At 39.1% G+C, this 26931-nt stretch overlaps 1 protein-coding gene across 1 annotated transcript in view; it reads left to right on the top strand.

The window, feature by feature from the left end:
- CFAP43 (cilia and flagella associated protein 43) overlaps window positions 1-26931 on the top strand; it is a 102728-nt gene that overhangs the window by 33762 nt on the left and 42035 nt on the right. The window contains exons 9-13 of the mRNA XM_043925525.1: window positions 2867-2983; window positions 5868-5948; window positions 19031-19179; window positions 20777-20880; window positions 24400-24540. Coding sequence (XP_043781460.1) covers window positions 2867-2983; window positions 5868-5948; window positions 19031-19179; window positions 20777-20880; window positions 24400-24540 — 592 coding nt within the window. The remainder of the gene's footprint in view (window positions 1-2866; window positions 2984-5867; window positions 5949-19030; window positions 19180-20776; window positions 20881-24399; window positions 24541-26931) is intronic.

Genomic DNA, 26931 nt, shown 5'->3' with positions numbered 1-26931 from the left:
TGTTTATGTATTGTCTATGGCTGCTTTCACACTGCAGTGGTAGTATTAAGTAGTTTTGAGAGACTACATGGCCTGCAAAGCCTAAAATATTTATTGGTTGTCCCTTTATAGAAAGAGCTTGCTGACCCCCGATTTAGTGAAATAAGGTTACTATCACTGAGTTTTATACCCAGGGAAAATACTTTTCAGTATAGAGATGAAAAATGACATTTTTAGAAATGAGCATTTGTTAGTATGTCATCACTAGAGAAAATTCTAAAGAATATACTTCAGGCAGAAGGAAAATGAGCCCAGATGGAAAGACTGTGATGCAAAAAGAATGAAGAGCAGCAGTAAATGTGTGGAGAAATGTAAGTGAAGACTGACTGTATAAAACAACAAAAATAATGTGAAGTCGGAGGGAAATGAGTGTGCTGTGTGGTTAGTCGCTCAGCTATGTCTGACTCTTTGCAACCCTTTGGACTGCAGCCCACCAGTCTCCTCTGTCCATGGGATTTTCCAGGCAAGAATACTAGAGCAGGTTGCCATTTCCTTCTCCAGGGGATCATCCAGACTCAGGGATCAAAACTGAGTCTCCTGCATTGGCAGGTGGATTCTTTTACCCACTGAGAGAATAAAGGTTTTAAGTTCTTCTGATGTATATAAATTAAGTATACGTGTTCTGACCTGTAAGGTAACCATAAAAGAACTGAAACATCAGATGAAATTTCCACATAATAGAGGGGCAAAGTGGAAGTGTTAAAGAAAGCAACACAAAACAAGGTAAGAAAAGAGAAGAAAAGATACACAAACAACTGAGAAGAAAATAGGAAGCATGAATTAAAGTGTAATGTTTAATCTCAAATATACTAGTAATTACAATTAAAGCAAAACAGAATAGTTGATCTAGTTAAAAGGCAAAGATTAGCATATTTGATTTAAAAAAAGCCAAACCTAACTATGCACTGTTTTCAAGTGACATATCTAAAGCATAAGATTGAAAGTAAATTTTTAAAAATATAGTAACATTGAAAGCAAATTAAAAATTGAAAGTAAATAAAAAGATAGGAAAAGGTATATCATGCGAACATTAACCAAAAGAAAGCCTTTGGAGATATATTAATATTAGACAAAATAGACTTTTGGGCAAAAATCATTCCTAAGGGTAAATGAGTTTATTAATATTTTAGAATAGTAAAAGGTTAAATTCGCTAGAAGTCTATAAACTTTTAAGATATATATGTACCAAATAAAATAGCTTCAAAATACATAAAGCAAAACATGACAAAATGACAAGGGAAAGCAAAGTCCTGACCTCAACAGATTTTAATAGAGTTTTCTCAGTACTTAATAGAATAAACGTGTGTACTTAACACAGTGGCCAAGGTGAGAAGCATCTCTACTACTCAGAGCCCTCCAGTGATTGTCTGTGTTATTCTGAGTAAAAGCCAAAATCCTCACTATGCTTTACAAGGCTCTTCATGATGTGGACTGTGCTCCCCACCCTGACCTTATCTCCCGCTGGTCTTCTTGTTCACCCTGCTTCGGTCATGCTGGCCATCATGTAAGCTTTTTGTACTCACCAGGCGTGCTCCTCCCTCAGAGTGCATTGGCTGTTCCTTCTGCCTGGAATGCCTTCCCCACAGGGTCCACATGAATACCTTCCTCATTTCCTTCAAGTCTTTTCTCTAAACTCACCTTCTCAGTAAAGTGTTTCTTGGACACTCAGGTTTGAAGTCTACCCTCTTCTTTTGCCATGTCATATCCTCTTTCTCTGCTTTATTTTTTTTTCTTTCTACAATTATTGCCTTTAACTTATAATATATATTATTTAGATATCTTATTTATTGACTGAATCCCCCAGTAGAATGTAAGCATGAAGGCAGGGAATTTTTGTCTGTCCTGTCCTCCGATGTAGCCCCCGCATCCAGAGCTGTGTCTGGCACAGTGTGTCCACTCCATATTTGTTGAAGGAATGAATGAAAGGTAAAACCAGTAAATACCTACCAAATTTTAGACTTTACAGAGTTGTGTTTTTTTACATAAACAAGAATAAAAACATTCATGTTTAACTCAAGTAAACTTGAAGAACTTGTGATCAGTTTAAAGCAGACTTCTTATTGCTAGTAACCATTCCGTAGTATAGTTACTTGGCAGAGACGCATAAGGTACAGGGTAGATTTTTTTTTGGAGAGGTGAATTAGGAACCTGAGAATGATAAACAAGTTTTAAAGTAACAGCTTCAAGTGCTCAGGGCTGGTGCACTGGGAAGACCCAGAGGAATCGGGTGGAGAGGGAGGTGGGAGGGGGGATCGGGATGGGGAATACATGTAAATCCATGGCTGATTCATGTCAGTGTATGACAAAAACCACTACAACATTGTAAAGTAATTAGCCTCCAACTAATAAAAATAAATGAAAAAAAAATATAAAGTAACAGCTTCAGACACACCTCTACAAGTTTCACAAAAGTTTATTTACAAGTGTCATTAGTACTCATCATGGTCTAGTATGTGATAGAATTTAGTTAATCTTAACAACTTTTTTGGTTTTCCACATTCTTCAAACTTTCAGCATAAATAGACATAATTTTTGAAGTCAGGAAAAAGTGCTTCATTATGTTTTGTAATCTAAAAAACAAATGCCTGGAAATGGAGAAAAGAAGTCTTATTTATTGAATATTTTAATTGATGAGTGAATGCAAGAATCAATAAAACAAATACTTAGATTTTAAGCTCCTCAAGGTCAGGGCCTTACTGAGTTTATCTCTACTTTCCCATCACATTTTCCCACGCAGTGTCTTGTTTACAGTAAACATTTAATAACTATTTGTTCAACAGAACACACAACAGTTGCATTATTTTTTTCTTTTTTGGTATATTTACAGGGGTCTGTTTTTATTTATACTTTTGGTGAGGAGCCAACCTTTGAAAAAGTCCTAGAGGCTTGTGATGGGAAATTTCAGGCAACAGACTTTATCACACCTGGAAATGAATACTGCATGGTAAGGAATATTGTTTTGTTCCACGATAGGATTTAAGGATGAGATTTGGAAGTTCACGTGCAACCTGTTGCAAATAGGAAGCAGAGTGTACTCTTGAAGATGCGGTAGAAATGCCAGCCACTTCCATCATCAGATCTACTCCCCAGTTAAAATGGCATCATCACATTGTGACTTCATAATATTAAGTCTCTGAACATGACCAAAGCAATTAAAATCTTAAGAGCCATCCTGTTTGTATTCACCATCCAAGCTTTCCAAGCCATATCTTTAAATACATTCATTTAGTGAGTTGTCAACACTCATTAAACTATTAGTGTTTACCCTTTTTCAGAGTGATCCAGCCCCATCTGAAAATGACAATGAAATAGTTGCCATGCGTAAAACATGTATTCAGTCTACTTTAAAAAAAAAACCCACCCTCTACATTTAGAGAAGAAAAATTTTTTCTAATGTTTAATAGCTTACCTTTAGTTGATCTCAAGAAGTATAATTCACATTCCATATGATTCATCAGCAAATCCATTAAGATTTTGGGAGTTCTAGCAAATATTAATAAAAAAGATACATAAACCATGGAATAGGTAACACTTAAGAGTTCTTCCAGTCATCAGATTCTGGTTATATGCTTTTTCTTCCAGATATTCTCTGATAAGAATTAAATTAAATAAAAATTTAATATAAGATTTTCATGTTTAGAATTTAGATACTTTATCCACAACATCATGTACTCACTTCCTCGTATTTAAGAAACAGAATTTAAACTGTATCACATTGCAGTTATTTTAAAATGTTTTCAGTCTTGATCTGTGAAAGAAGAAAAATGAACAAGATGAACTTTGAGTTTCCAGTCTAGCATGTAAAGAACCTTACAACAGGGGGAAAGAAAAGCTGAATAAACAAAATCAACCATTACTCTCAGACCCATCAGAGAATTGGGGCCATAGGGGAAACCACTGCCCCCAAAATTATAGAGACAGACAGGCAGATGTAAAGAATCATAGCTTACTGGAGCAGATACCCAGAAGTAGAAACCAGCCCTGGAGCCAGTACCCAGGGGGATTACAGTGGGAGAATCTGCACATCTCAGACCAAAAACAAGGACACTAGAAGCAATTTTAGTTTCTGACACATTCAGCTACAGCAGACAAGAAACATAGTCTAACTCCTAGCCAGATAAACATAAAACCCCATATTACAGCCTACTTAATTCATATCCTTTTACCCAGTACATCATGTCCAGCTTTTAACAAAAATTATAAGGCATACTAAAAGGCGGTAACAGTTAGAAGATACAGAGAAAGCATCAGAATCAGACTCAGATGTTGTTGTATCTGAAAATAATTACAAAGATGTTGTAATTTATCAGGCCAGAAATTTAAAACAACTATGATTAATATACTAAGGGGTCTTATAAAAACAGTGGGCAATGTGAAAGAATGATTGGAAAATATAAGTAGAGATATGGAAACACAAAGAAAATAAGAAATATTAGAAATATAAAACACTGTAACAGAAATAAAGAATGCCTTTGGTGGGCTCATCAATAGACTGAATAGACTGCAGAGGAAAGAATCAATAAGCTTGAAGAAATGTCAGTAGAACCTTCAACACTGAAATTCAAAAAGAAAAAAGAATCAAAAAGAACAGAATATCCAAGAACATGGGACAATTATAAAAGGTATAGCATACACATAATAGGAATACCAGGAGAAGAAAGGAAGGAAGGAACAGAGGAAATGTTTGAAGTAATAATGGCTGAGAATTTTTCAAAATTAATGTCAGACACCAAACTACAGATCTGGGAAGCTCAGAGAACACTAGAAAGATAAATACCAAAAAAATTTATACCAACATATATTAAGTGAAGAAGAACTAAAGAGTCTCTTGATGAAAGTGGAAAAGGAGAATGAAAAAGTTGGCTTAAAACTCAACATTCAGAAAACTAAGATCATGGCATCCAGTCCCATCACTTCATGGCAAATAGATGGGGAAACAATGGTAACAGTGACAGACTTTATTTTGGGGGGCTCCAAAATCACTGCAGATGGTGACTGGCAGTCATGAAATTAAAAGATGCTTGCTCCTTGGAAGAAAAGCTATGACCAAACTAGACAGCATATTAAAAAGCAGAGACATTACTTTACATATTAAACACATATTTAATATGCATTTAATACATATTAAATATATATTTACATATTGCTTTACATATTAAAAAACAGAGACATTACAACAAAGGTCCGTGTAGTTAAAGCTATGGTTTTTCCAGTATTCATGTATGGATGTGAGAGTTGGACTATAAAGAAAGCTGAGTGCCGAAGAATTGATGCTTTTGAACTGTGGTGTTGGAGAAGACTCTTGAGAGTCCCTTGGACTGTAAGAAGATCCAACCAGTCCATCCCAGAGGAGATCAGTCCTGAATATTCATTGGAAGGACTGATGCTGAAGCTGAAACTCCAATACTTTGGCCACCTTATGTGAAGAACTGACTCATTTGAAAAGACCCTAATGCTAGGAAAGATTGAAGGTGGGAAGAGAAGGGGATGACAGAGGATAAGATGGTTGGATGGCATCACCAACTCAATGGACATAAGTTTGACTAAACTCTGGGAGTTGGTGATAGACAGGGAGACCTGGCGTGCTGCAGTCCATAGGCTTGCAGAGTCAGACATGACTGAGCAACTGAACTGAACTGAAAGGTAATAGTTAATATTTGTTCAAATCAGAAGTATGAACATTGAGATTGTAAAGTAATTTTAAGCCACATAAATAAAATGAAATTTTATTTTAAATTATCAGTGATTGACATACTAGGAACAAATTTAGAACATGCTCCCATAGCAGTCTTTTTTCCATTTGAGTTTTATTTTTCTTTCTTTTACAGACACTCACACAGTCAGGGGAAGTTTGTGTTTGGGGTATAGAGGATGGTGCTTGTGTCAGCAGGATTTATGTGAATATCCAAGTAAGTGTGCCTTACAAATGGATTTTTAAAAAATATTGAATTCTAATCCAGCCTACATTTCTGTGTTCACATGGCAATAGTCTGTGAAAATACTTGTTACAGAGATGTTAATGTATTTTACCTTATGTGTTTAGAGTAATTCTTGTGTATAAAGTGTGTTCCACAGCCCAGAAGGTAGAACATGAGGTATTGTGTTGGTATATGGGAAAGAACAAACTTTTCCTTGGTGGCAATTATTTCTGAAACCCTAGTGATTTATATCTCACTTATGCTGCAAATTCATTCTGGATTGACAAGATCTCTTTTCCCCCGTGGTCTTTCAGGGAACAAAGCCGACAGGGGCTCCACCAGTTAATAGCTCCTCAGTACCATGGGATGGGCTTCCCACGTGGCTCAGCGGTAAAGAATCTGCCCGACAATACAGAAGATGCAGGAGACGAGGGTTAGATCTCTGGGTTGGGAAGATCCCCTGGAGGAGGAAATGGCAACCCACTCCAGTATTCTTGCCTGAAAATCTTCCATGCATAGAGGAGCCTGGCAGGCTACAGTCCATGGGGTCACAAAGAGTTGGACACAACTGAGCAACTGACCGTGCACGCACACCATGGGATGGGAAGAGTTCTGGAGAGTCTTGAACTAGCAATTAAGTGTTTTTAATAAAAAACAAAACATTCCTTGGCCGTAACTAGGTAAATGGCCCCATCTAACTGCAAGGGGATCAGTTATAAATGAAAGAAAGGTGCCATTCTAACCAGCTTGAGCCAAAAATGAAAAAGTGTGGGCTATTGACTCAATTAACTATAAAGTATAGAGCTTCTCTGGGCTCAGCTGTGACTTTATCCAGCAACTCAAATGATATTACCAAGGATCTCATCTTTCTTTCTGTCTGTGTACTATCTCTTAATTTCATCTAAGACTTCGTGTGATACCCAAATGCCACAAATACCAACCTCACATCAGATCATCAGGGAAGAAAACCTCCTACAATGGGAGGAGGAAGAGAAAAGTTTCTCCTTTTCAGAAGGCTTTGTAAATATATCCTAATGTCTTAATAACACCCCTGAACTAATCACTGTGGACAGGGGCATGAGAAATGCTAGTTGGCTTAAAATCAGTCTTGGAAATGAGACTTAGATCTATTCCACTTAACTGAAAATAGAAGAGAGATGGTTTCTTAAAGGATATTCAAGAAATTTTCCAGAAGGAAGGTGTATGTATGCTGGGTGGCAAACTACAGTTGCTCACCTAAACCTAAGCATAACCTACCATAAGGTGATACTGTTCTTTCCACCATGGTCATGGTGCACATAAAAATAATATTTTAAAAGTATAAAAAGACCAAGAAGCAATGGTAAGGCTATTTTTTCCTTAAGTTATCATTTTTTCTATATTACATAATTCTCGATGAGATATGGATCTAGATAGTAGAAAGAAAAGTTACAATCCTTCTCTATTGTAAATTAAAATCTCAATTAATAATGCAAGATGATCACTGTTTATTATAGCCAGGACATGGAAGCAACCTAGATGTCCATCAGCAGATGAATGGATAAGGAAGCTGTGGTACATATACACCATGGAATATTACTCAGCCATTAAAAAGAATTCATTTGAATCAGTTCTCATGAGATGGATGAAACTGGAGCCCATTATACAGAGTGAAGTAAGCCAGAAAGATAAAGACCAATACAGTATACTAACACATATGTATGGAATTTAGAAAGATGGTAATGATGACCCTATATGCAAAACAGAAAAAGAGACACAGAAGTACAGAACAGACTTTTGAACTCTGTGGGAGAAGGTGAGGGTGGGATGTTTAGAGAGAACAGCATCGAAACATATATATTATCAAGGGTGAAACAGATCACCAGCCCAGGCTGGATGCATGAGACAAGTGCTCGGGGCTGGTGCACTGGGAAGACCCAGAGGAATCGGGTGGAGAGGGAGGTGGGAGGGGGGATCGGGATGGGGAATACATGTAAATCCATGGCTGATTCATGTCAATGTATGGCAAAAACCACTACAATATGGTAAAGTAATTAGCCTCCAACTAATAAAAATAAATGGAAAAAAAATAATGCAAGATGAAGCATCATACTTCATATAAGAGGATACAAGATGCAAAAGATATATAATTCAATGAGATAAGTAAACTCATCCTAAAAAGTAAAGATAAAAATTCTTACCTAAAAGAACATGTGTAGACTCCATGCAGTGTGGCAAAGGTTTATATGTATTCATTTCTGTTAGAATTACTAGAACTAGAAAAATCTTAAAGTTCATCTGATCACACCTCCTTTTACAGATGAGAGACTTACAAACCTAAGGGTCTGTATAATCAGAACTTACCTTGCACTTCCTGGGTAAGGAGGGATAGGAAAGTCGCTCAGTCATGTCCAACTCTTTGCGAGCCCCTATTCATTGGTGGAGCCTCTGTCGGCTTTGTTCCCTGAAAGACCATGGGGGAAAACAGATCCTGTCGATCCACAATGAATTTGCAGCATGAGTGAGATATAAATCACTAGGGTTTCAGAAATAATTGCCACCAAGGAAAAGTTCATTCTTTCCCATATACCAAAACAATACCTTGGGCTATACAGTCCTTGGATTTCTCCAGGCCATAATACTGGAGTGGGTAGCCTTTCCCTTCTCTAGGGGATCTTCCCAACCCAGGGTTCAAACCCAGGCCTCCTACATTGCAGGCAGATTCTTTACCAGCTGAGCCACAAGGGAAGCCCAAGAATACTGAAGTGTGTAGACTATCCCTTCTCCAGCAGATCTTCCCAATCCAGGAATCAAACCAGGGTCTTCTGCATTGCAGGTGGATTCTTTACCAACTGAGCCACCCGGGAAGCCCAAGGAGGGATATAGTTACCATCAAAAGACCTCTTTCTGCTTCAGATATCTTCCTTTCCCCTGACCAGAAGGGAGAGATTTGGGCAACTGTCACAGTTAAGCAGACATCCCTTCATTGAGCTCAACACCAAGCATGGTACATTCATGCAGATCAGCCTTTGTTGGGAAGAATCAGTGATTTTTCCTTACTGAAGATTACTGCTACCCTCTGGAGAATTGATAAGTGGGTTGATCCAGCAGTACAGAGGCTAGATCTCCCTGCCTATGCCCAGGACTGTATTCTCCATGAACATTTTATGTAGTGGTCCTCAGAGAACCCTGCTTAGCATCATGATGGCAGGATGCCCAAACACTAGTACCTTCACTTGATGTTACCTGCTAGGGTAACTAAGATCCCTCCAAATATTGCTGCATATTTTTAGCCTAGTCAACTATTGCCCTGGAATGGAGGTTAATTTCAACTGATTGTGTTGAGCAAACACAGATACACACACACACTAAGAACTCCCATAAAGGTTTTCAGCTAAAAAAAACCCCAAACCCTCACCACTTTGTTCCCAGTTTCATACTGCTGCTGCTGCTGCTGCTAAGTCGCTTCAGTCATGTCCGACTCTGTGCGACCCCATAGATGGCAGCCCACTAGGCTCCGCTGTCCCTGGGATTCTCCAGGCAAGAACACTGGAGTGGGTTGCCATTTCCTTCTCCAATGCATGACAGTGAAAAGTGAAAGTGAAGTCGCTCAGTCGTGTCCGACTGTTAGTGAGATACCAATAATAAAAAAAAGACTCAACCTGGTTAAGCCTCAGAAAATTCACTTTAAAAAATAAAAGGAAAGGGGGGAGGAGCCAAGATGGCAGAGGAGTAGGACGGGGAGACCACTTTCTCTCCTACAAATTCATCAAAAGAATAACTGAACACAGAGCAAACTTCACAAAACAACTTCTGATCGCTAGCTGAGGTCATCAGGCGCCCAGAAAAGCAGCCCATTGTCTTTGAAAGGAGGTAGGACAAAATATAAAAGATAAAAAGTGAGACAAAAGAGCTAAGGATGGAGATCCGTCCCGGGAAGGGAGTCTTAGGCGGCATTGCTTGGGGTAGGGTCCGGGCCTGAGTGCCCTGAGGACAATCGGAGAGAGCTTCTGTGAGTTGCCAACTTGAACTGTGGGAGAACAAAAGAGAGAGAGAAAATTAACCGGCCCGAACACACTGCCGGCCGTTCGCAGAACAAAGGGACCGAGAAAGTCCAGAGAAGAGCTCGCAGGCTGCGGACCGGCCCAGCCCCGCCCCGCTGAAGGCAGGAGGCAGCGGGGAGGGGAAGGGGGCAGGCTCGGCCCCAAGGACCACATCCCCTGCCGCACTGCAAACAGGCCTCCAGTACTAATCAAAGACCTCCTGAGATTCTGGATGGTCGACATCCGCCAGGAGGGTCGCGGCGAGACACAGGGCGTAGGCACCCGACCGGCCTGGGCGGGGACTGGGGCTGGGGACGCGGAGGGCAGAAGGCGCACGCACCTGACTGGCGCCGTGGGAAACTGAGACTGGGACCACGGAAGGGAGTGGGCGCACCGCACCCGGGGAGAGTGCGCCCGTCAAGCCCCTGGCTGCCTGGACCGCTCTGACGGGGAAGGCACAAAGAGCAGGTGCAGCTTTTTTGTTCCGCGCTTTTGTGGAACACCCGAGGGCTGGAACGGCGCGCAGTGCGGGGAGCGCTCCATATTGAGCAGCCTGGAGCCTGAGCAGCGCAGACGGAGAAAGCAGCGCCAGCCCCTCCCCGCAGAGCGACAGAAATAGCTACCTGAATAAGAGTCCACCTCCACCTGCCTGTGTCAGGGCGGAAATGAGGCTCTGAAGAGACCGGCAAACAGAAGCCAAATAAACAAAGGGAACCGCTTCAGAAGGGACCGGTGCACCGGATTAAAATCCCTGTAGAAAACACCGACTACACCGGAAGGGGCCTGTAGATATCCAGAAGTGTAAGCGGGAAGGAGGAGCTATCTGAAACTGAGCCGAACCCACACTGACCGCAACAGCTCCAGAGAAATTCCTAGATATATTTTTACTTTTTTTTTTTTTTTAAGTGAGAAAAAAAAAAACTTTTTTAAATTTTTTTTTATTTTTTTTTTATTTTTTCTCTTTTATTTTCCTTTAAAATTCCCTATTACTCCCCGATTACTCCTTAACTTTCATTTTCATAGATTTTTACGATTTTTTTAATTAGGGGAAAATATTTTTTTTTCCTTTCTTTCTTTTTCTTTCCTTTTTCTCTTCTATTTTCTATTTTTCTTTTTCTCTTATTTCTTTTAAAGTCCTCTAGTACTCCTCTACTACTCCTTAATTTTCATTTTCATTACACTATAACCTTACAAAAAAAAAAAAAGAAGAGAAGCCCTATTTTTAAACCGAACTTCATATATGTTTCTAAAATTTTTTGTGTGTGTTTTGGTTTTTGTTTTTAATATAGTATTTTTAAGAGTCTAACCTCTACTCTAGATTTTTAATTTTTGTTTTTCAGTATATGATATAAATTGTGAACGTTTAAGAATCCAATATTCAGTTCCCATTTTTATTCAGGAGTGTGTTGATTATTCTCTCCCAATCTTGACTCTCTGTTTTCTACCTCAGAACACCTCTATTTCCTCCTTTCCCCTTCTCTTCCCAATCCAATTCTGTGAATCTTTGTAGGTGTCTGGGCTACGGAGAACACTCTGGGAACAGACAACTACGTAGATCTGTCTCTCTCCTCTTGAGTCCCCCTTTTCCTCCTCCTACTCATCTCTATCTCCCTCCTCCCTCTCCTCTTCTTCATGTAACTCTGTGAACCTCTCTGGGTGTCCCTAACGGGGGAGAATCTTTTTGCCATTAACCTAGAAGTTTTATTATCAGTGCTGTATAGCTGGAGAAGTCCTGAGTCTACAGGAAGAATAAAACTGAAATCCAGAGGCAGGAGACTTAAGCCCAAAACCTGAGAACACCAGAAAACTCCTGACTACATGGAACTTTAAGTAATAAGTGACCGTCCAAAAACCTCCATACCTACACTGAAACCAACCACCACCCAAGAGCCAATAAGTTTTAGAGCAAGACATACCACGCAAATTCTCCAGCAATGCAGGAACATAGCCCTGAACGTCAACATACAGGCTGCCCAAGGTCACACCTAACACATAGACCTATCTCAAAACTAATTACTGGGCACTCCATTGCTCTCCAAAGAGAAGAAATCAAGTTCCATGCACCAGAACACTGACGCAAGCTTCCCTAACCAGGAAACCTTGACAAGCCAATCGTCTAAACCCACCCACTGGGTAAATCCTCCACAATAAAAAGGAACCACAGACCTCCAGAATACAGAAAGCCCACTCCAGACACAGCAATCTAAACAAGATGAAAAGGCAAAGAAATACCCAACAGGTAAAGGAACATGAAAAATGCCCACCAAGTCAAACAAAAGAGGAGGAGATAGGGAATCTACCTGAAAAAGAATTTAGAATAATGATAATAAAAATGATCCAAAATCTTGAAAACAAAATGGAGTTACAGATAAATAGCCTGGAGACAAAGATTGAAAAGATGCAAGAAATGTTTAATAAAGACCTATAAGAAATAAAAAAGAGTCAATTAAAAATGAATAATGCAATGAATGAGATCAAAAACACTCTGGAGGGAACCAAGAGTAGAATAACGGAGACAGAAGATAGGATAAGTGAGGTAGAAGATAAAATGGTGGAAATAAATGAAGCAGAGAGGAAAAGAGAAAAAAGGATCAAAAGAAATGAGGACAACCTCAGGGACCTCTGGGACAATGTGAAATGCCCCAACATTTGAATCATAGGAGTCCCAGAAGAAGAAGACAAAAAGAAAGGCCATGAGAAAATACTCGAGGAGATAATAGCTGAAAACTTCCCTAAAATGGGGAAGGCAATAGCCACCCAAGTCCAAGAAACCCAGAGAGTCCCAAACAGGATAAACCCAAGGCGAAACACCCCAAGACACATATTAATCAAATTAACAAAGATCAAACACAAAGAACAAATACTAAAAGCAGCAAGGGAGAAACAACAAATAACACACAAAGGGATTCCCATAAGGATAACAGCTGATCTATCAATAGAAACCCTCCAGGCCAGAAGGGAATGGCAGGACATACTGAAAGTAATGAAAGAGAATAACCTACAACCTAGATTACTGTATCCAGCAAGGATCTCATTCAGTTATGAAGGAGAATTCAAAAGCTTTACAGACAAGCAAAAGCTGAGAGAATTCAGCACCACCAAACCAGCTCTTCAACAAATGCTAAAGGATCTTCTCTAGACAGGAAATGCAGAAAGGTTGTATAAATGTGAACCCAAAACAACAAAGTAAATGGCAACGGGACCACACCTATCAATAATTACCCTAAATGTAAATGGGTTGAATGCCCCAACCAAAAGACAAAGACTGGCTGAATGGATACAAAAACAAGACCCCTATATATGCTGTCTACAAGAGACCCACCTCAAAACAAGAAACACATACAGACTAAAAGTGAAGGGCTGGAAAAAAATATTTCATGCAAATGGAGACCAAAAGAAAGCAGGAGTCGCAATACTCATATCAGATAAAATAGACTTTCAAATGAAGGATGTGAAAAGAGACAAAGAAGGACACTACATAATGATCAAAGGATCAATCCAAGAAGAAGATATAACAATTATAAATATATATGCACCCAACATAGGAGCACCGCAATATGTACGGCAAACGCTAATGAGTATGAAAGAGGAAATTAATAGTAACACAATAATAGTGGGAGACTTTAATACCCCACTCACAGCTATGGATAGATCAACTAAACAGAAAATTAACAAGGAACCACAAACCTTAAATGACACAATGGACCAGCTAGACCTAATTGATATCTGTAGGACATTTCACCCCAAAACAATCAACTTCACCTTTTTCTCAAGTGCACACGGAACCTTCTCCAGAATAGATCACATCCTGGGCCATAAATCTGGTCTTGGAAAATTCAAAAAAATTGAAATCATTCCAGTCATCTTTTCTGACCACAGTGCAGTAAGATTAGATCTCAATTACAGGGAAAAAATTGTTAAAAATTCAAACATATGGAGGCTAAATAACACGCTTCTGAATAACCAACAAATCATAGAAGAAATCAAAAAAGAAATCAAAATATGTATAGAAATGAATGAAAACGAAAACACAACAACCCAAAACCTATGGGACATTGTAAAAGCAGTGCTTAGGGGAAGGTTCATAGCATTACAGGCTTACATCAAGAAACAAGAAAAAAGCCAAATATAAATAACCTAACTCTACACCTAAAGCAATTAGAGAAGGAAGAAATGAAGAACCCCAGGGTTAGCAGAAGGAAAGAAATCTTAAAAATCAGGGCAGAAATAAATGCAATAGAAATAAATAAAGAGACCATAGCAAAAATCAACAAAGCTAAAAGCTGGTTTTTTGAAAAAATAAACAAAATTGACAAACCGTTAGCAAGACTCATTAAGAAACAAAGAGGGAAGAACCAAATTAACAAAATTAGAAATGAAAATGGAGAGATCACAACAGACAACACTGAGATACAAAGGATCATAAGATACTACTACCAGCAGCCCTATGCCAATAAAATGGACAACTTGGATGAAATGGACAAATTTTTAGAAAAGTATAACCTTCCAAAACTGAACCAGGAAGAAATAGAAGATCTTAACAGACCCATCACAAGCAAGGAAATCGAAACTGTAATCAAAAATCTTCCAGCAAACAAAAGCCCAGGACCAGATGGCTTCACAGCTGAATTCTACCAAAAATTTAGAGAAGAGCTAACACCTATCTTACTCAAACTCTTCCAGAAAATTGCAGATGAACGTAAGCTTCCAAACTCATTCTATGAGGCCACCATCACCCTAATTCCAAAACCAGACAAAGATGCCACAAAAAAAGAAAACTACAGGCCAATATCACTGATGAACATAGATGCAAAAATCCTTAACAAAATTCTAGCAAACAGAATCCAACAACATATTAAAAAAATCATACACCATGACCAAGTGGGCTTTATCCCAGGAATGCAAGGATTCTTTAATATCTGCAAATCAATCAATGTAATACACCACATTAACAAATTGAAAGATAAAAACCATATGATTATCTCAATAGATGCAGAGAAAGCCTTTGACAAAATTCAACACTCATTTATGATTAAAACTCTCCAGAAAGCAGGAATAGAAGGAACATACCTCAACATAATAAAAGCTATATATGACAAACCCACAGCAAGCATCACCCTCAATGGTGAAAAATTGAAAGCATTTCCCCTGAAATCAGGAACAAGACAAGGGTGCCCACTCTCACCACTACTATTCAACATAGTGTTGGAAGTTTTGGCCACAGCAATCAGAGCAGAAAAAGAAGTAAAAGGAATCCAGATAGGAAAAGAAGAAGTGAAACTCTCACTGTTTGCAGATGACATGATCCTCTACATAGAAAACCCTAAAGACTCTTCCAGAAAATTGCTAGAGCTAATCAATGAATATAGTAAAGTTGCAGGATATAAAATTAACACACAGAAATCCCTTGCATTCCTATATACTAACAATGAAAAAACAGAAAGAGAAATTAAGGAAACAATACCATTCACCATTGCAACAAAAAGAATAAAATACTTAGGAGTATATCTACCTAAAGACACAAAAGACCTATACATAGAAAACTATAAAACACTGATGAAAGAAATCAAAGAGGACACAAACAGATGGAGAAACATACCGTGTTCATGGATTGGAAGAATCAATATTGTCAAAATGGCTATTCTACCCAAAGCAATCTATAGATTCAATGCAATCCCTATCAAGCTACCAACAGTATTCTTCACAGAACTAGAACAAATAATTTCACAATTTGTATGGAAATACAAAAAACCTCGAATAGCCAAAGTAATCTTGAGAAAGAAGAATGGAACTGGAGGAATCAACCTGCCTGACTTCAGGCTCTACTAAAAGCCACAGTCATCAAGACAGTATGGTACTGGCACAAAGACAGAAATATAGATCAATGGAACAGAATAGAAGGCCCAGAGATAAATCCACGAACCTATGGACACCTTATCTTTGACAAAGGAGGCAAGGATATACAATGGAAAAAAGACAACCTCTTTAACAAGTGGTGCTGGGAAAACTGGTCAACCACTTGTAAAAGAATGAAACTAGAACACTTTCTAACACCATACACAAAAATAAACTCAAAATGGATTAAAGATCTAAATGTAAGACCAGAAACTATAAAACTCCTAGAGGAGAACATAGGCAAAACACTCTCCGACATAAATCACAGCAAGATCCTCTATGACCCACCTCCCAGAATATTGGAAATAAAAGCAAAACTAAACAAATGGGACCTAATGAAACTTAAAAGCTTTTGCACTACAAAGGAAACTATAAGTAAGGTGGAAAGACAGCCCTCAGATTGGGAGAAAATAATAGCAAATGAAGAAACAGACAAAGGATTAATCTCAAAAATATACAAGCAACTCTTGCAGCTCAATTCCAGAAAAATAAATGACCCAATCAAAAAATGGGCCAAAGAACTAAACAGACATTTCTCCAAAGAAGACATACAGATGGCTAACAAACACATGAAAAGATGCTCAACATCACTCATTATTAGAGAAATGCAAATCAAAACCACAATGAGGTACCATTACATGCCAGTCAGGATGGCTGCTATCCAAAAGTCTACAAGCAATAAATGCTGGAGAGGGTGTGGAGAAAAGGGAACCCTCTTACACTGTTGGTGGGAATGCAAACTAGTACAGCCACTATGGAAAACAGTGTGGAGATTTCTTAAAAAACTGGAAACAGAACTGCCATATGACCCAGCAATCCCACTTCTGGGCATACACACTGAGGAAACCAGATCTGAAAGAGACACGTGCACCCCAGTGTTCATCACAGCACTGTTTATAATAGCCAGGACATGGAAGCAACCTAGATGCCCATCAGCAGATGAATGGATAAGGAAGCTGTGGTACATATACACCATGGAATATTACTCAGCCATTAAAAAGAATTCATTTGAATCAGTCCTAATGAGATGGATGAAACTGGAGCCCATTATACAGAGTGAAGTAAGCCAGAAAGATAAAGAACATTACAGCATACTAACACATATATATGGAATTTAGAAAGATGGTAACGATAACCCTATATGCAAAACAGAAAAAGAGACACAGAAGTACAGAACAGACTTTTGAACTCTGTGGGAGAAGGTGAGGGTGGGATGTTTCGAAAGAACAGCATGTATATTATCCATGGTGAAACAGATCACCAGCCCAGGTGGGATGCATGAGACAAGTGCTCGGGCCTGGTGCACTGGGAAGACCCAGAGGAATCTGGTGGAGAGGGAGGTGGGAGGGGGGATCGGGATGGGGAATACGTGTAAATCTATGGCTGATTCATATCAATGTATGACAAAACCCACTGAAATGTTGTGAAGTAATTAGCCTCCAACTAATACAAAAAAAAAAAAAAAAAAAGCCAATGAGCTGTTCTGAATAAAATAACTTGAATAAAATAAATAAATAAATAAATAAAGTAGGGCTGTTAAATATTTAAAAAAATAAAATAAAAGGAAAACCTGCTCAATGGAGAAACTGCATTCTAATGAGGCAGGACACCTGAGTTTTCCTCTGAGCTTTGTTATCAGCTTTGGGATCCTGGGGGCAAATTGCTACATTTTTCTTTGCCTCTGCTTTCTGATCTGCAAAAGGATGATCTCAAGATCTTTTCTATTTCTAGCATTCTGTTGTTTTATTTGAAACAACCTCCAAAATGTCATTATGTTCGTACAGGGGTCCCCCTCTCTGGTGTTTCTTGTGCCAATAGAGCAAGACTGAGTTTGGTTCAACAGCAAAGGAAAATCTTATTCTTTGATCAGAGGGTGGAGAGGTGGGAGCTCTTCTTCTAGAGCACATGCTTTCATCACAGTGGCTGAGGCTGCTCTATAGAGTTCTCCTTGGGGGCGGGCAGAGTTGTCATGGGGCCAGCCCAGCCATGATGCTCCCCTCGATATCCAAGTTCTGGGTGCCGCATCTCTGTGCATAGCCACCCCTGCTGCCATCCAAAGTCTTGAATTGAGGTGTTACTGGCAGTACATCTCCACACGGCCACGAAGTTGAGGTGTTGCAGCGGTCTCACACTAAGAACTCTGGTCTGAAGTGCTGGGTGCAAGACTGCTGCACATGTGCCCTGTGAGCAGGTGAAATTAGACTAAAGCACAAATGAAGAGCTTAGACCTTATCACCTAGTTTCCATCTGACTTTTCTGGGGGACCCCAGTGGGCTTTGTCAGTGAAAACTATAGAGAAATGAATCTGATTCCTTAAGTATCATGACCACAAGTTTGTTCTCTTAGATATCATCTTCTGTAAATGACTGTTAGATAAGCAGGACTCTGTGATGCGTTTCTTTGGTGACAGGCCATGTGCTCCATGATACAGTTATTTTTTGAAGTCTTCCTCAGTTATACCAGGATCTAATATTATCCAGCAGATGAATGCTGATTTTTATAAATCACTAACATTCAATAAAGATGTCCAAAAGATTCTAGGAATATATTTTAAATTTCCTATTTTATTTTTCATTATTATTGGGTATAATCATTTTCTAATCAATTAAGGATAAAAATGAAGCCATGGTTTAAAGTTCAGGCAATTTTCTCATATTTTATCATTTCAATTTTAGGATAAAAGAGTGTGATATTTAGATTCCTATGACTTCTTATATGATTGATTAGCTGAAGAATGTTGAGTGTATAATTTGTAATACCACATGACACTTGCCACTCCTCTCATTCTGTAGGCTTTTCAAATAAACTGTAGAACTCTTAAATGTAGGAAAGCAGACTTCATTTTCTGGTGCAGTGAAGCTGGGGTTTAATTTATTTTATTTTTTATTGAAGTTAATTGATTTACAGTATTATGCTAATTTTTCAGGCAAACAGCACAGTGATTCAGTATTTTTGTAGAGTATACTCAATTATAGCTTATTATAAGATTAGTGGGTATAATTCCCTGTGTTATACAGTGTACCCTTTTGCTAATGTGTTTTATATCTAGTAGTTTATGTCTGTTAATCCCATGCCCCTGTTTTACCCTGCCCCCCCCCCCTCCTTTGGTTTTCCATATCTGTGAGTCTGTTTCTGTTTTGCATCTGTCTTAAACAGGCAACAGTTCTGGCCTGCTCTCCTTCCTCCCTCTCTGCAGCCGTGGGGACCGAGGATGGCCTTGTCCACTTTCTCGACGTCCGGGATGTGGAATCCCCTCATGAAGTTCATAAGGCCTTTCTCTCTGAATCACCTGTGCAGCACCTCCTGTAAGTACCGCCTGTTTCTGGCAGCAACTTTGTCAGGTCTGTCTGTTGAGAATTCCACTGAAGTTTTAACTTTTTTTAGGTTTTACATGTGTTGTTTTGAAAATTAGTATAGTGACTCAGTTCTACATTCAAGAAATACAGAGGTGTATATAGTACAATACAGTTTCCCACTGTTATCCCCAAATACCCAGTTCTCCTCCTTGGAGACAGCTTGTTACTAGTTTCTTGTGTCTTTTTACTGGACATATTTTATTCACAAACAAGCAGAAAAATAAGTACTTCCTTTTAATTGCATGAATGTGTATCAAGCACTTAGAGTGTACCAGGAACTTCTGTTATATTAACCTCATGAGATAGGTATTCTTATTGTTTCCATTTTAAAGATAAGGAAGATGATACATAAAGAATTTAAATAACTAAAAAAAAAAAAAAGAAAGAAAAAAAAATAACTATTAATATCACACATGTTGTAAATGGCAAATGTTGAGATTTGAACCCAGGCAATCGGGCTCCAGAATCATTGCCTTTGCTCTTATACAGTAGCAAACCATATATAATGTTCTGCACCACAATTTTTTTCACTTAATTGTATATCTTAGAGAAAGTTTTCTATCCACACATGAAGACCTTCATTCTTTTTTACAGCTACATAGTATTCCATCACATGGAATACATTCCATAATTTTTAAGACAGTATATTGATAGGCATTTAGATGATTTCAAATTTTTTGAAACAGTACTTTTTAGAAGACAGCATAGAGACACTGAGTTTAGACTTATTATATTGTTATTATTGTATCTTTGATTAATTTATCATAATTCTAAGTATTCACAAGAAATGACATTTTTGCCCTGCTTCACAGCTTGATGTGCTGTTACACATTGTAGTTTATTGAATGTGACACTTGTCAAACATTCAGAAAAGTATTATGCTTGTCCCTGTTTCACAAGTGAGATAATTTAGGTGCAGAAAGAAGCATTTGCCAAGATTAGTCAGCTAGCACTGGAAGGAGCTGGGTTTCCACCATCTGTGCTGTTCCTACGTGCTCTGCTGCCTCTGCAGGGAAGGATCTGTAATCTCTCTCCATTTACATTCCACTCCTCTGTATCATCTTTTTGGCACCTCTGCTTTCTCAGATGTTTCTCTCTTATCCTAATTTGCATTTCCCACTTTTTCTAATTTGATCAAAGTATAGAAACATTTTGCTATAATCTTCTTCTTTCTGCCAGGACTGGTACTGAGGGGCATTGGAATGCTCCACTCATCTCTAATTTGAGAATTGCTTATGTCCACCTGAAATATCAGAAAGTTTTACTGTCACATTTTGTTCACTTATGATGACATAGTTGCCCATTTTTAGTGAATCTTCTTGACCATCTACTTAAAGTTACAATTTAGAAACAATATTAGCCTAAAATGCAATGATTACATTCATCTATATTCACTTACCTTTTATAAGGTCTGATAATATTAAAAATCATAAACCATAAGAATAATTGGTTTTGGGTATATCTCCATGATGTCTTTCAATAAATTTGTTTACCATCCTATTAGTGAAACAAATAGAATATGATAATCAGATTTCTTCTTTTCTAGGTATGACCAGAGAGGAATGTATGTATTCGTTGGAACATCAGAAGGACACATTTTTGTTATCAATGCCAAACCCTCAAGTTCATTTGAGATTCTTGGATTCATAGGTACTTACACTGAATTCTTTTATTCCCCTATCTGGGCAGCATGTGGGATCTTAGTTCCTTGACCAGGGATCAAACCCATGCCCCCTACCCTGGGAGCACAGAGTCTTAACCACCAGATCGCCAGGAAAGTTGCAGTAGACTGCTTATCAACTTAAGATGTTGGTCAATTTATTCTAAAGAATTTGAAGTTGTGAAAATGGGGCCATGGTGAAGCAATTACTTGTAGCATGTTTTCTAAAACTAAAGCATTTAAATAGCTGTTCAAAGTTACTAAGGAGAATTCGCATGTCATCTTTAGAGGTTTTGGTTCATCTACTTGGTATACAGTTGATATTAAATAACTCTTCTTGAATCAGTTAATGAATTAATGAAATGGCTAAATGTTTCTAGTGTTACTGCAAATGTAAGTTGAGTTGGTTTATCCCTGAAATACTTAAAAAAAAAATTTATGTATGTATTTGGCTGTGCTGGGTCTTAGTTGCCACACCAGAATCTTTAGTTGTGGTGTGCAGGATCTATAGTTGCAGCATGTGGAATCTAGTTCCCCAACCAGAGATTGAACCAGGCCCCCTGCATTGGGAGTGTGGAATCTTGGCCACTGAACCACCAGGGAAGTCCCGAAATAACTTTTTAAATAATATTTGATCTCTATTTAATTAAAATATCTAAAGAATGTTTTGTTACATGCATCTTTACTCCGTGCTTTCACAACCAAGGGCTCGGGTTCAATCCCTGGTTGGGGAACTAAGATTCCACAAGCCATGTGGTGTGGCCAAAAATAAACGAATAAAAATTTTAAAAAAATGACCTTCAAAAAAAAAAATGACCTTCAGCTGTTTCAGTAATGTGTGTCCAAATGCCCAGGTAAACCACAGAACTGACAGGCGAGATAGCACTTTGGTGATAAATAATAAGAACTAATACTTTTCTCTCTGGCTTTATATTCCAAATGTAAATGTAAATTTTCAAATCTATGTACTGATTTTTAAAAATTGAGTGCCTACTAAGTGTAAAATGCTGAACCTAGGCCCTGTGGAAGCATGAAAATGTCAAGGAAGGAATTTAGTGGAGGAGGAATAGCAGAGTGCTATGTAGGCTCAGGAAAAGAAGTAATTAATTCTCAGGTGTGAAGAAAGGAATGGAAGTGAAGAGGAGACACAGAGAATATGGAGCAGGAGAATTTTGCAAGGATTTAAACTAGTGGAGGATGGGGCTTGTTGGCATTCTAGCTCAGGACAAAAGTTTGAGCAATGGCACTTGGAATGGCAAGAAGTCTGGCATAACAAGTATATGAGTTTACCAGATTATGATCATGATGACAAGGTTTGAAACAAAGTGGAGGGTCTTGAACATCATCCCAAGGAGTCTGGGCTTTGATCTATAGTTAATGACACATCATCAGACGTTTTCAAGATGGGACTAGTGTGATTTGATTTGGTTTTTAGAGGACGACTCTGGCATCAGTGTGAAGGCTGGAGAAGAAAGGCAAGAGAACGGAATAAAAAAATTCAGAAAAACATTATAGTAACTCACACAAGAAATGCTGTTAGTCATAACAAAAGCCAACATTTATTGAGGGAGTCCTTATGTAATATCCAGTATTCTAAGTACTTGGCATGTGTTAATTCATTTAATTCTTATAGGCAACTTTTGTGAGGTTGAGACCACTGTTATGCCCAGTTTAAAGATAAGGCAATTGAGGCACAATGAGGTTAAGTATTTGTCCAAAGCACACAGGTATCCAGGACTCAAGCTCAGGAAGTCTGGTTTCAGAGCTTATGCTCTTATCCACAGTGTACAAGATCATGGAGCAGTCATGGAAAGGGGAAGGAGTGGACACTTATGAATGATGGAATTGGTAGAACTTGATAATTGATTGTATGTGAAAGGAAGGGATCAGCAATGACTCTGAAGTTTCTAACCCAGATGGTGGAAGTTTGTGCTGTCATCAGTTGAAGTGAAAACTCAAGGGGGAAGAAAGTTATGGAGGCTGAGGGATAGGGTGAGCTGACAAGCTCTGTAGAGTTGAAGCCAATAAGATCTTCATTTGGAGATATTTACCATTAATTCAGAAATGAAGATTTGTAGTTCAAAGTTTAATGGTGGAATTCTGAACTTGAAATCATGGAAGCTCATGAGATAGTTTAAGACAGAGTTGAAGCAAACCCAACTGTGTAATGAGGTCAAACAGGTAACCTAAATATGTAAATTGGATGGCATGGAGTGTGGTAGGACTGAAGGCTGACCTCAGAATGGGTACCAGTCCTGCCTAAGTGTCCCATTTTTTAACATATCTTGTCAGTCATAGTATGGGATGGGAAAAGCTACTTACTCTGAAGATGTAGACAGAGAAGACAAGGCAGTGAAGAAAACGAAAGATGGGCGAGAGAACTGGGAGTCACCCACACCAGGAAGAGCTCGAAGAAGGAAGGCTGTCTGAATGGTGGACTGTGGCAGAAGTGTCAGTGGCCTGAGGGCTAGGATGAGGCAGTCACTGTCTGAGCCCAGGGAGACCTACCCCTTTGGGACAGAGAAACAGAGTTTCAGGTGGGAAAGGCAGTCAGAAAAGGAGGTTGGTAACCAGCAATTTCTGCTCTCGGATGTTTGCAATGGAGAAAAGAGAATTAGTAACTGGTGGGGAAACAGGGTTGAAGGAACATTCTAATCTGAAGATAGAGGAGTCTTAAGGCCTCAATAGGAGAAGACATAAAAGACCCAAGGAAATTAAAAGAGATAATTAATAGCACATGGTGTAATAATATATTGGAGGCATAGGCTCAAAATCACAGATGGAAAGGGTTACAGTTTATTCCTAAAAAATGTCAAGAAATGAAGAGGGAAGATAACAGAAAATGTGAGATTCAGGACAAGAAAGTTGAAGTCAAGTTTATGTCAGATGTTCTCTGTCTCCCTTGCTCAGTAAGAGGAAAGGTTACCCTATAAACACCTGAGGGGAGGGGCTGAGATGGGGCCTGAGATGGTGGACACACACAGAACAGTAGCTGTGTGAAGTGGTGGTAGTGAAGCTTGAGAGAATCCAAGGTGGGCCCCAGGCAAGGCACCTTGCAGAAGTGGGATTCGCTGGCTTACTGTAGGACAGACTCATAACAGCAAGTGTATTCCCACCACACCTGCGATACCTTGACCATGGCAAAAATGTTTATTCAGTACTGGGAATGGGCAAATGGCTGGAGTGGACATTCAAGAGGCCAGAGCTTATGGGCGCTGCTGGGTAGGGTAGAGCCGGCAGACTCTGGAGGCCCCTCTGGCTGGATGGAAGCTGAGTCCCACCCAGCTGGATTGAATTTGCCCACTTAGACATCTCATGGGGAGAATCCCCCATCTGCTCATCGAAAAATGTTTCTCTCACTTATGTTTAAACATCACTTAAATATCCAATAAGTAAATTTGGATAAGATTTAGTTAAGACAGGTCTATAATGTGATATCTTACCTAGAAATATGAAAGCCTCTATAAACATATCAATAATGACTTGTGTTGATTTCCATTTGCTTTCAGAGATGGGCAAAGGCATTTTACAAATATCCACAGTGTCTCCTTTGGAAACAGACATAGTAGAAGTGATGGTGCTTTCTCCATTTCCAGAAACAAGAAGAAGCAGACTGGAAATATTTTCTCTGCCTAAAATACTACCGGAAGGTAAAGAAAAGTGAGCAAGCAATTCTATCCTGGGCACCCAGTTGAATAGTTGCTATAACTTTTTTTTTTTTTTTTCTTCCAGTGATAGCATTTTTTTTCTTTTAACATGTGGAGAGGTTAAAATGCCCACAACCTTTTTTGTGTCTTACAAAATAAAGCTGATGTGACTGCTAAATAATGTGAAATGTGGACTTTCCTCTCTGTTCAGTTCGGTCACTCAGTTGTGTCCGACTTTTTGGGACACCATGGACTGCAGCACGCCAGGTTTCCCTGTCCATCACCACTTCCGGAGCTTACTCAAACTCATGTCCATTGAGTCGGTGAGGCTATCCAACTATTTCATCCTCTGTCGTCCCCTTCTCCTCCTGCCTTCAATCTTTCCCAACATCAGGGTCTTTTCCAAGGAGTCAGTTCTTTGCGTCAGGTGGCCAGAGTTTTGGAGTTTCAGCTTCAGCATCAGTCCTTCCAATGAACATTCAAGACTGATTTCCTTTAGGATAGACTGGTTGGATCTCCTTGCAGTCCAAGGGACTCTTAAGAGTCTTCTCCAACACCAAAGTTCAAAAGCATCAATTCTTCTCGGAGCTCAGCTTTCTTTATAGTTCAGCTCTCACATCCATACATGACTACTGGAAAAACCATAGCTTTGACTAGATGGACCTTGGCAAAATAATGTCTTTGCTTTTTAATATGCTGTCGAGGTTGGTCATAACTTTCCTTCCAAGGAGTAAGTGTCTTTTAATTTCATGGCTACAGTCTCCATCTGCAGCGATTTTGGAGCCCCCCAAAATAAAGTCTGTCACTGTTTCCACTGTTTCCCCATCTATTGGCCATGAAGTACTGGGACCAGATGCCATGATCTTAGTCTTCTGAATGTTGAATTTTAGGCCAACTTTTTCACTCTCCTCTTTCACTTTCATCAAGAGGCTCTTTAGTTCTTCCCTTTCTGCTATAGATGTGGTATCATCTGCATATCTGAGGTTATTGATATTTCTCCCGTCAATCTTGATTCCAGCTTGTGCTTCATCCAGTCCAGTATGTCTCATGATGTACTCTGCATGTAAGTTAAATAAGCATGGTGACAGTATACAGCCTTGACATACTCCTTTCCCAATTTGGAACCAGTCTGTTGTTCCATGTCCAGTTCTAACTGTTGCTTCTTGACCTGCATACAAATTTCTCAGGAGGCAGGTAAGGTGGTCTGGTATTCCCATCTCTTTCAGAATTTTCCGCAGTTTGTGGTGGTCCACACCGTCAAAGGCTTTGGCACAGTCAGTAAAGCAGAAATAGATGTTGTTATGGAACTCTCTTGCCTTTTCGATGATGTTGGCAATTTGATCTCCAGTTCCTTTGCCTTTTATAAATCCAGCTTGAACATCTGGAAATTCACAGTTCACATACTGTTGAAGCCTGACTTGGAGAATTTTGAGCATTACTTTACTAGCATGTGAGATGAGTGCAATTGTGCAGTAGTTTGAGCATTCTTTGGCCTTGCCTTTCTTTGGGATTGGAATGAAAACTGACATTTTCCAGTCCTGTGGCCACTGCTGAGTTTTCCAAATGTGCTGGCATGTTAAGTGCAGCACTTTCATAGCATCTCAACTGGAATTCCATCACCTCCACTTGCTTTGTTCATAGTGATGCTTTTTAAAGCCCATTTGACTTCACATTCCTTGATGTCTGGCTCTAGGTGAGTGATCACACTATTGTGATTATCTGGGTCATGAAGATCTTTTTTGTGTAGTTCTCCTGTGTATTCTTGCCACCTCTTCTTAATATCTTCTGCTTCTGTTAGATCCATACCATTTCTGTCCTTTACTGTGCCCATCTTTGCATGAATGTTCCCATGGTAGCTCTAATTTTCTTGAAAAGATCTCTAGTCTTTCCCATTCTATTGCTTTCCTCTGTTTCTTCGCACTGATCACTGAGGAAGGCTTTCTTATCTCTCCTTGTTGTTCTTTGGAACGCTGCATTCAAATGGGTGTATCTTTCCTTTTCTCCTGTGCCTTTCACTTCTCCTATTTTCACAACCATTTGTAAGCCCTCCTGAGACAACCATTTTGCCTTTTTGCATTTCTTTTCCTTGGAGATGGTCTTGATCACTGCCTCCTGTACAATGTCACGAACCTCTGTTCATGATTCTTCAGGCACTCTATCAGATCTAATCCCTTGAATCTATTTGTCACTAGATTCTGTCGTTCATACGAATCTTCTTATCAGAGGAAAAAAAGGATCAACTGTCACTTTTGTAAGTTGATTTGTCACTTCGTGATGTCTCTTTTTGTTGTTGTTGTGTCCGACTCTTGCGACCCCATGGACTGAGTCCACCAGGCTCCTCTGTCCATGGGATTTCCCAGACAAAAGTACTAGAGTGGCTTGCCATTTCCTTCT

Source organism: Cervus elaphus, chromosome 15, assembly GCF_910594005.1.
Source record: "Cervus elaphus chromosome 15, mCerEla1.1, whole genome shotgun sequence".
Lineage (NCBI taxonomy): Eukaryota > Metazoa > Chordata > Mammalia > Artiodactyla > Cervidae > Cervus > Cervus elaphus.
This window is presented reverse-complemented; position numbering and strand designations above follow the sequence as displayed.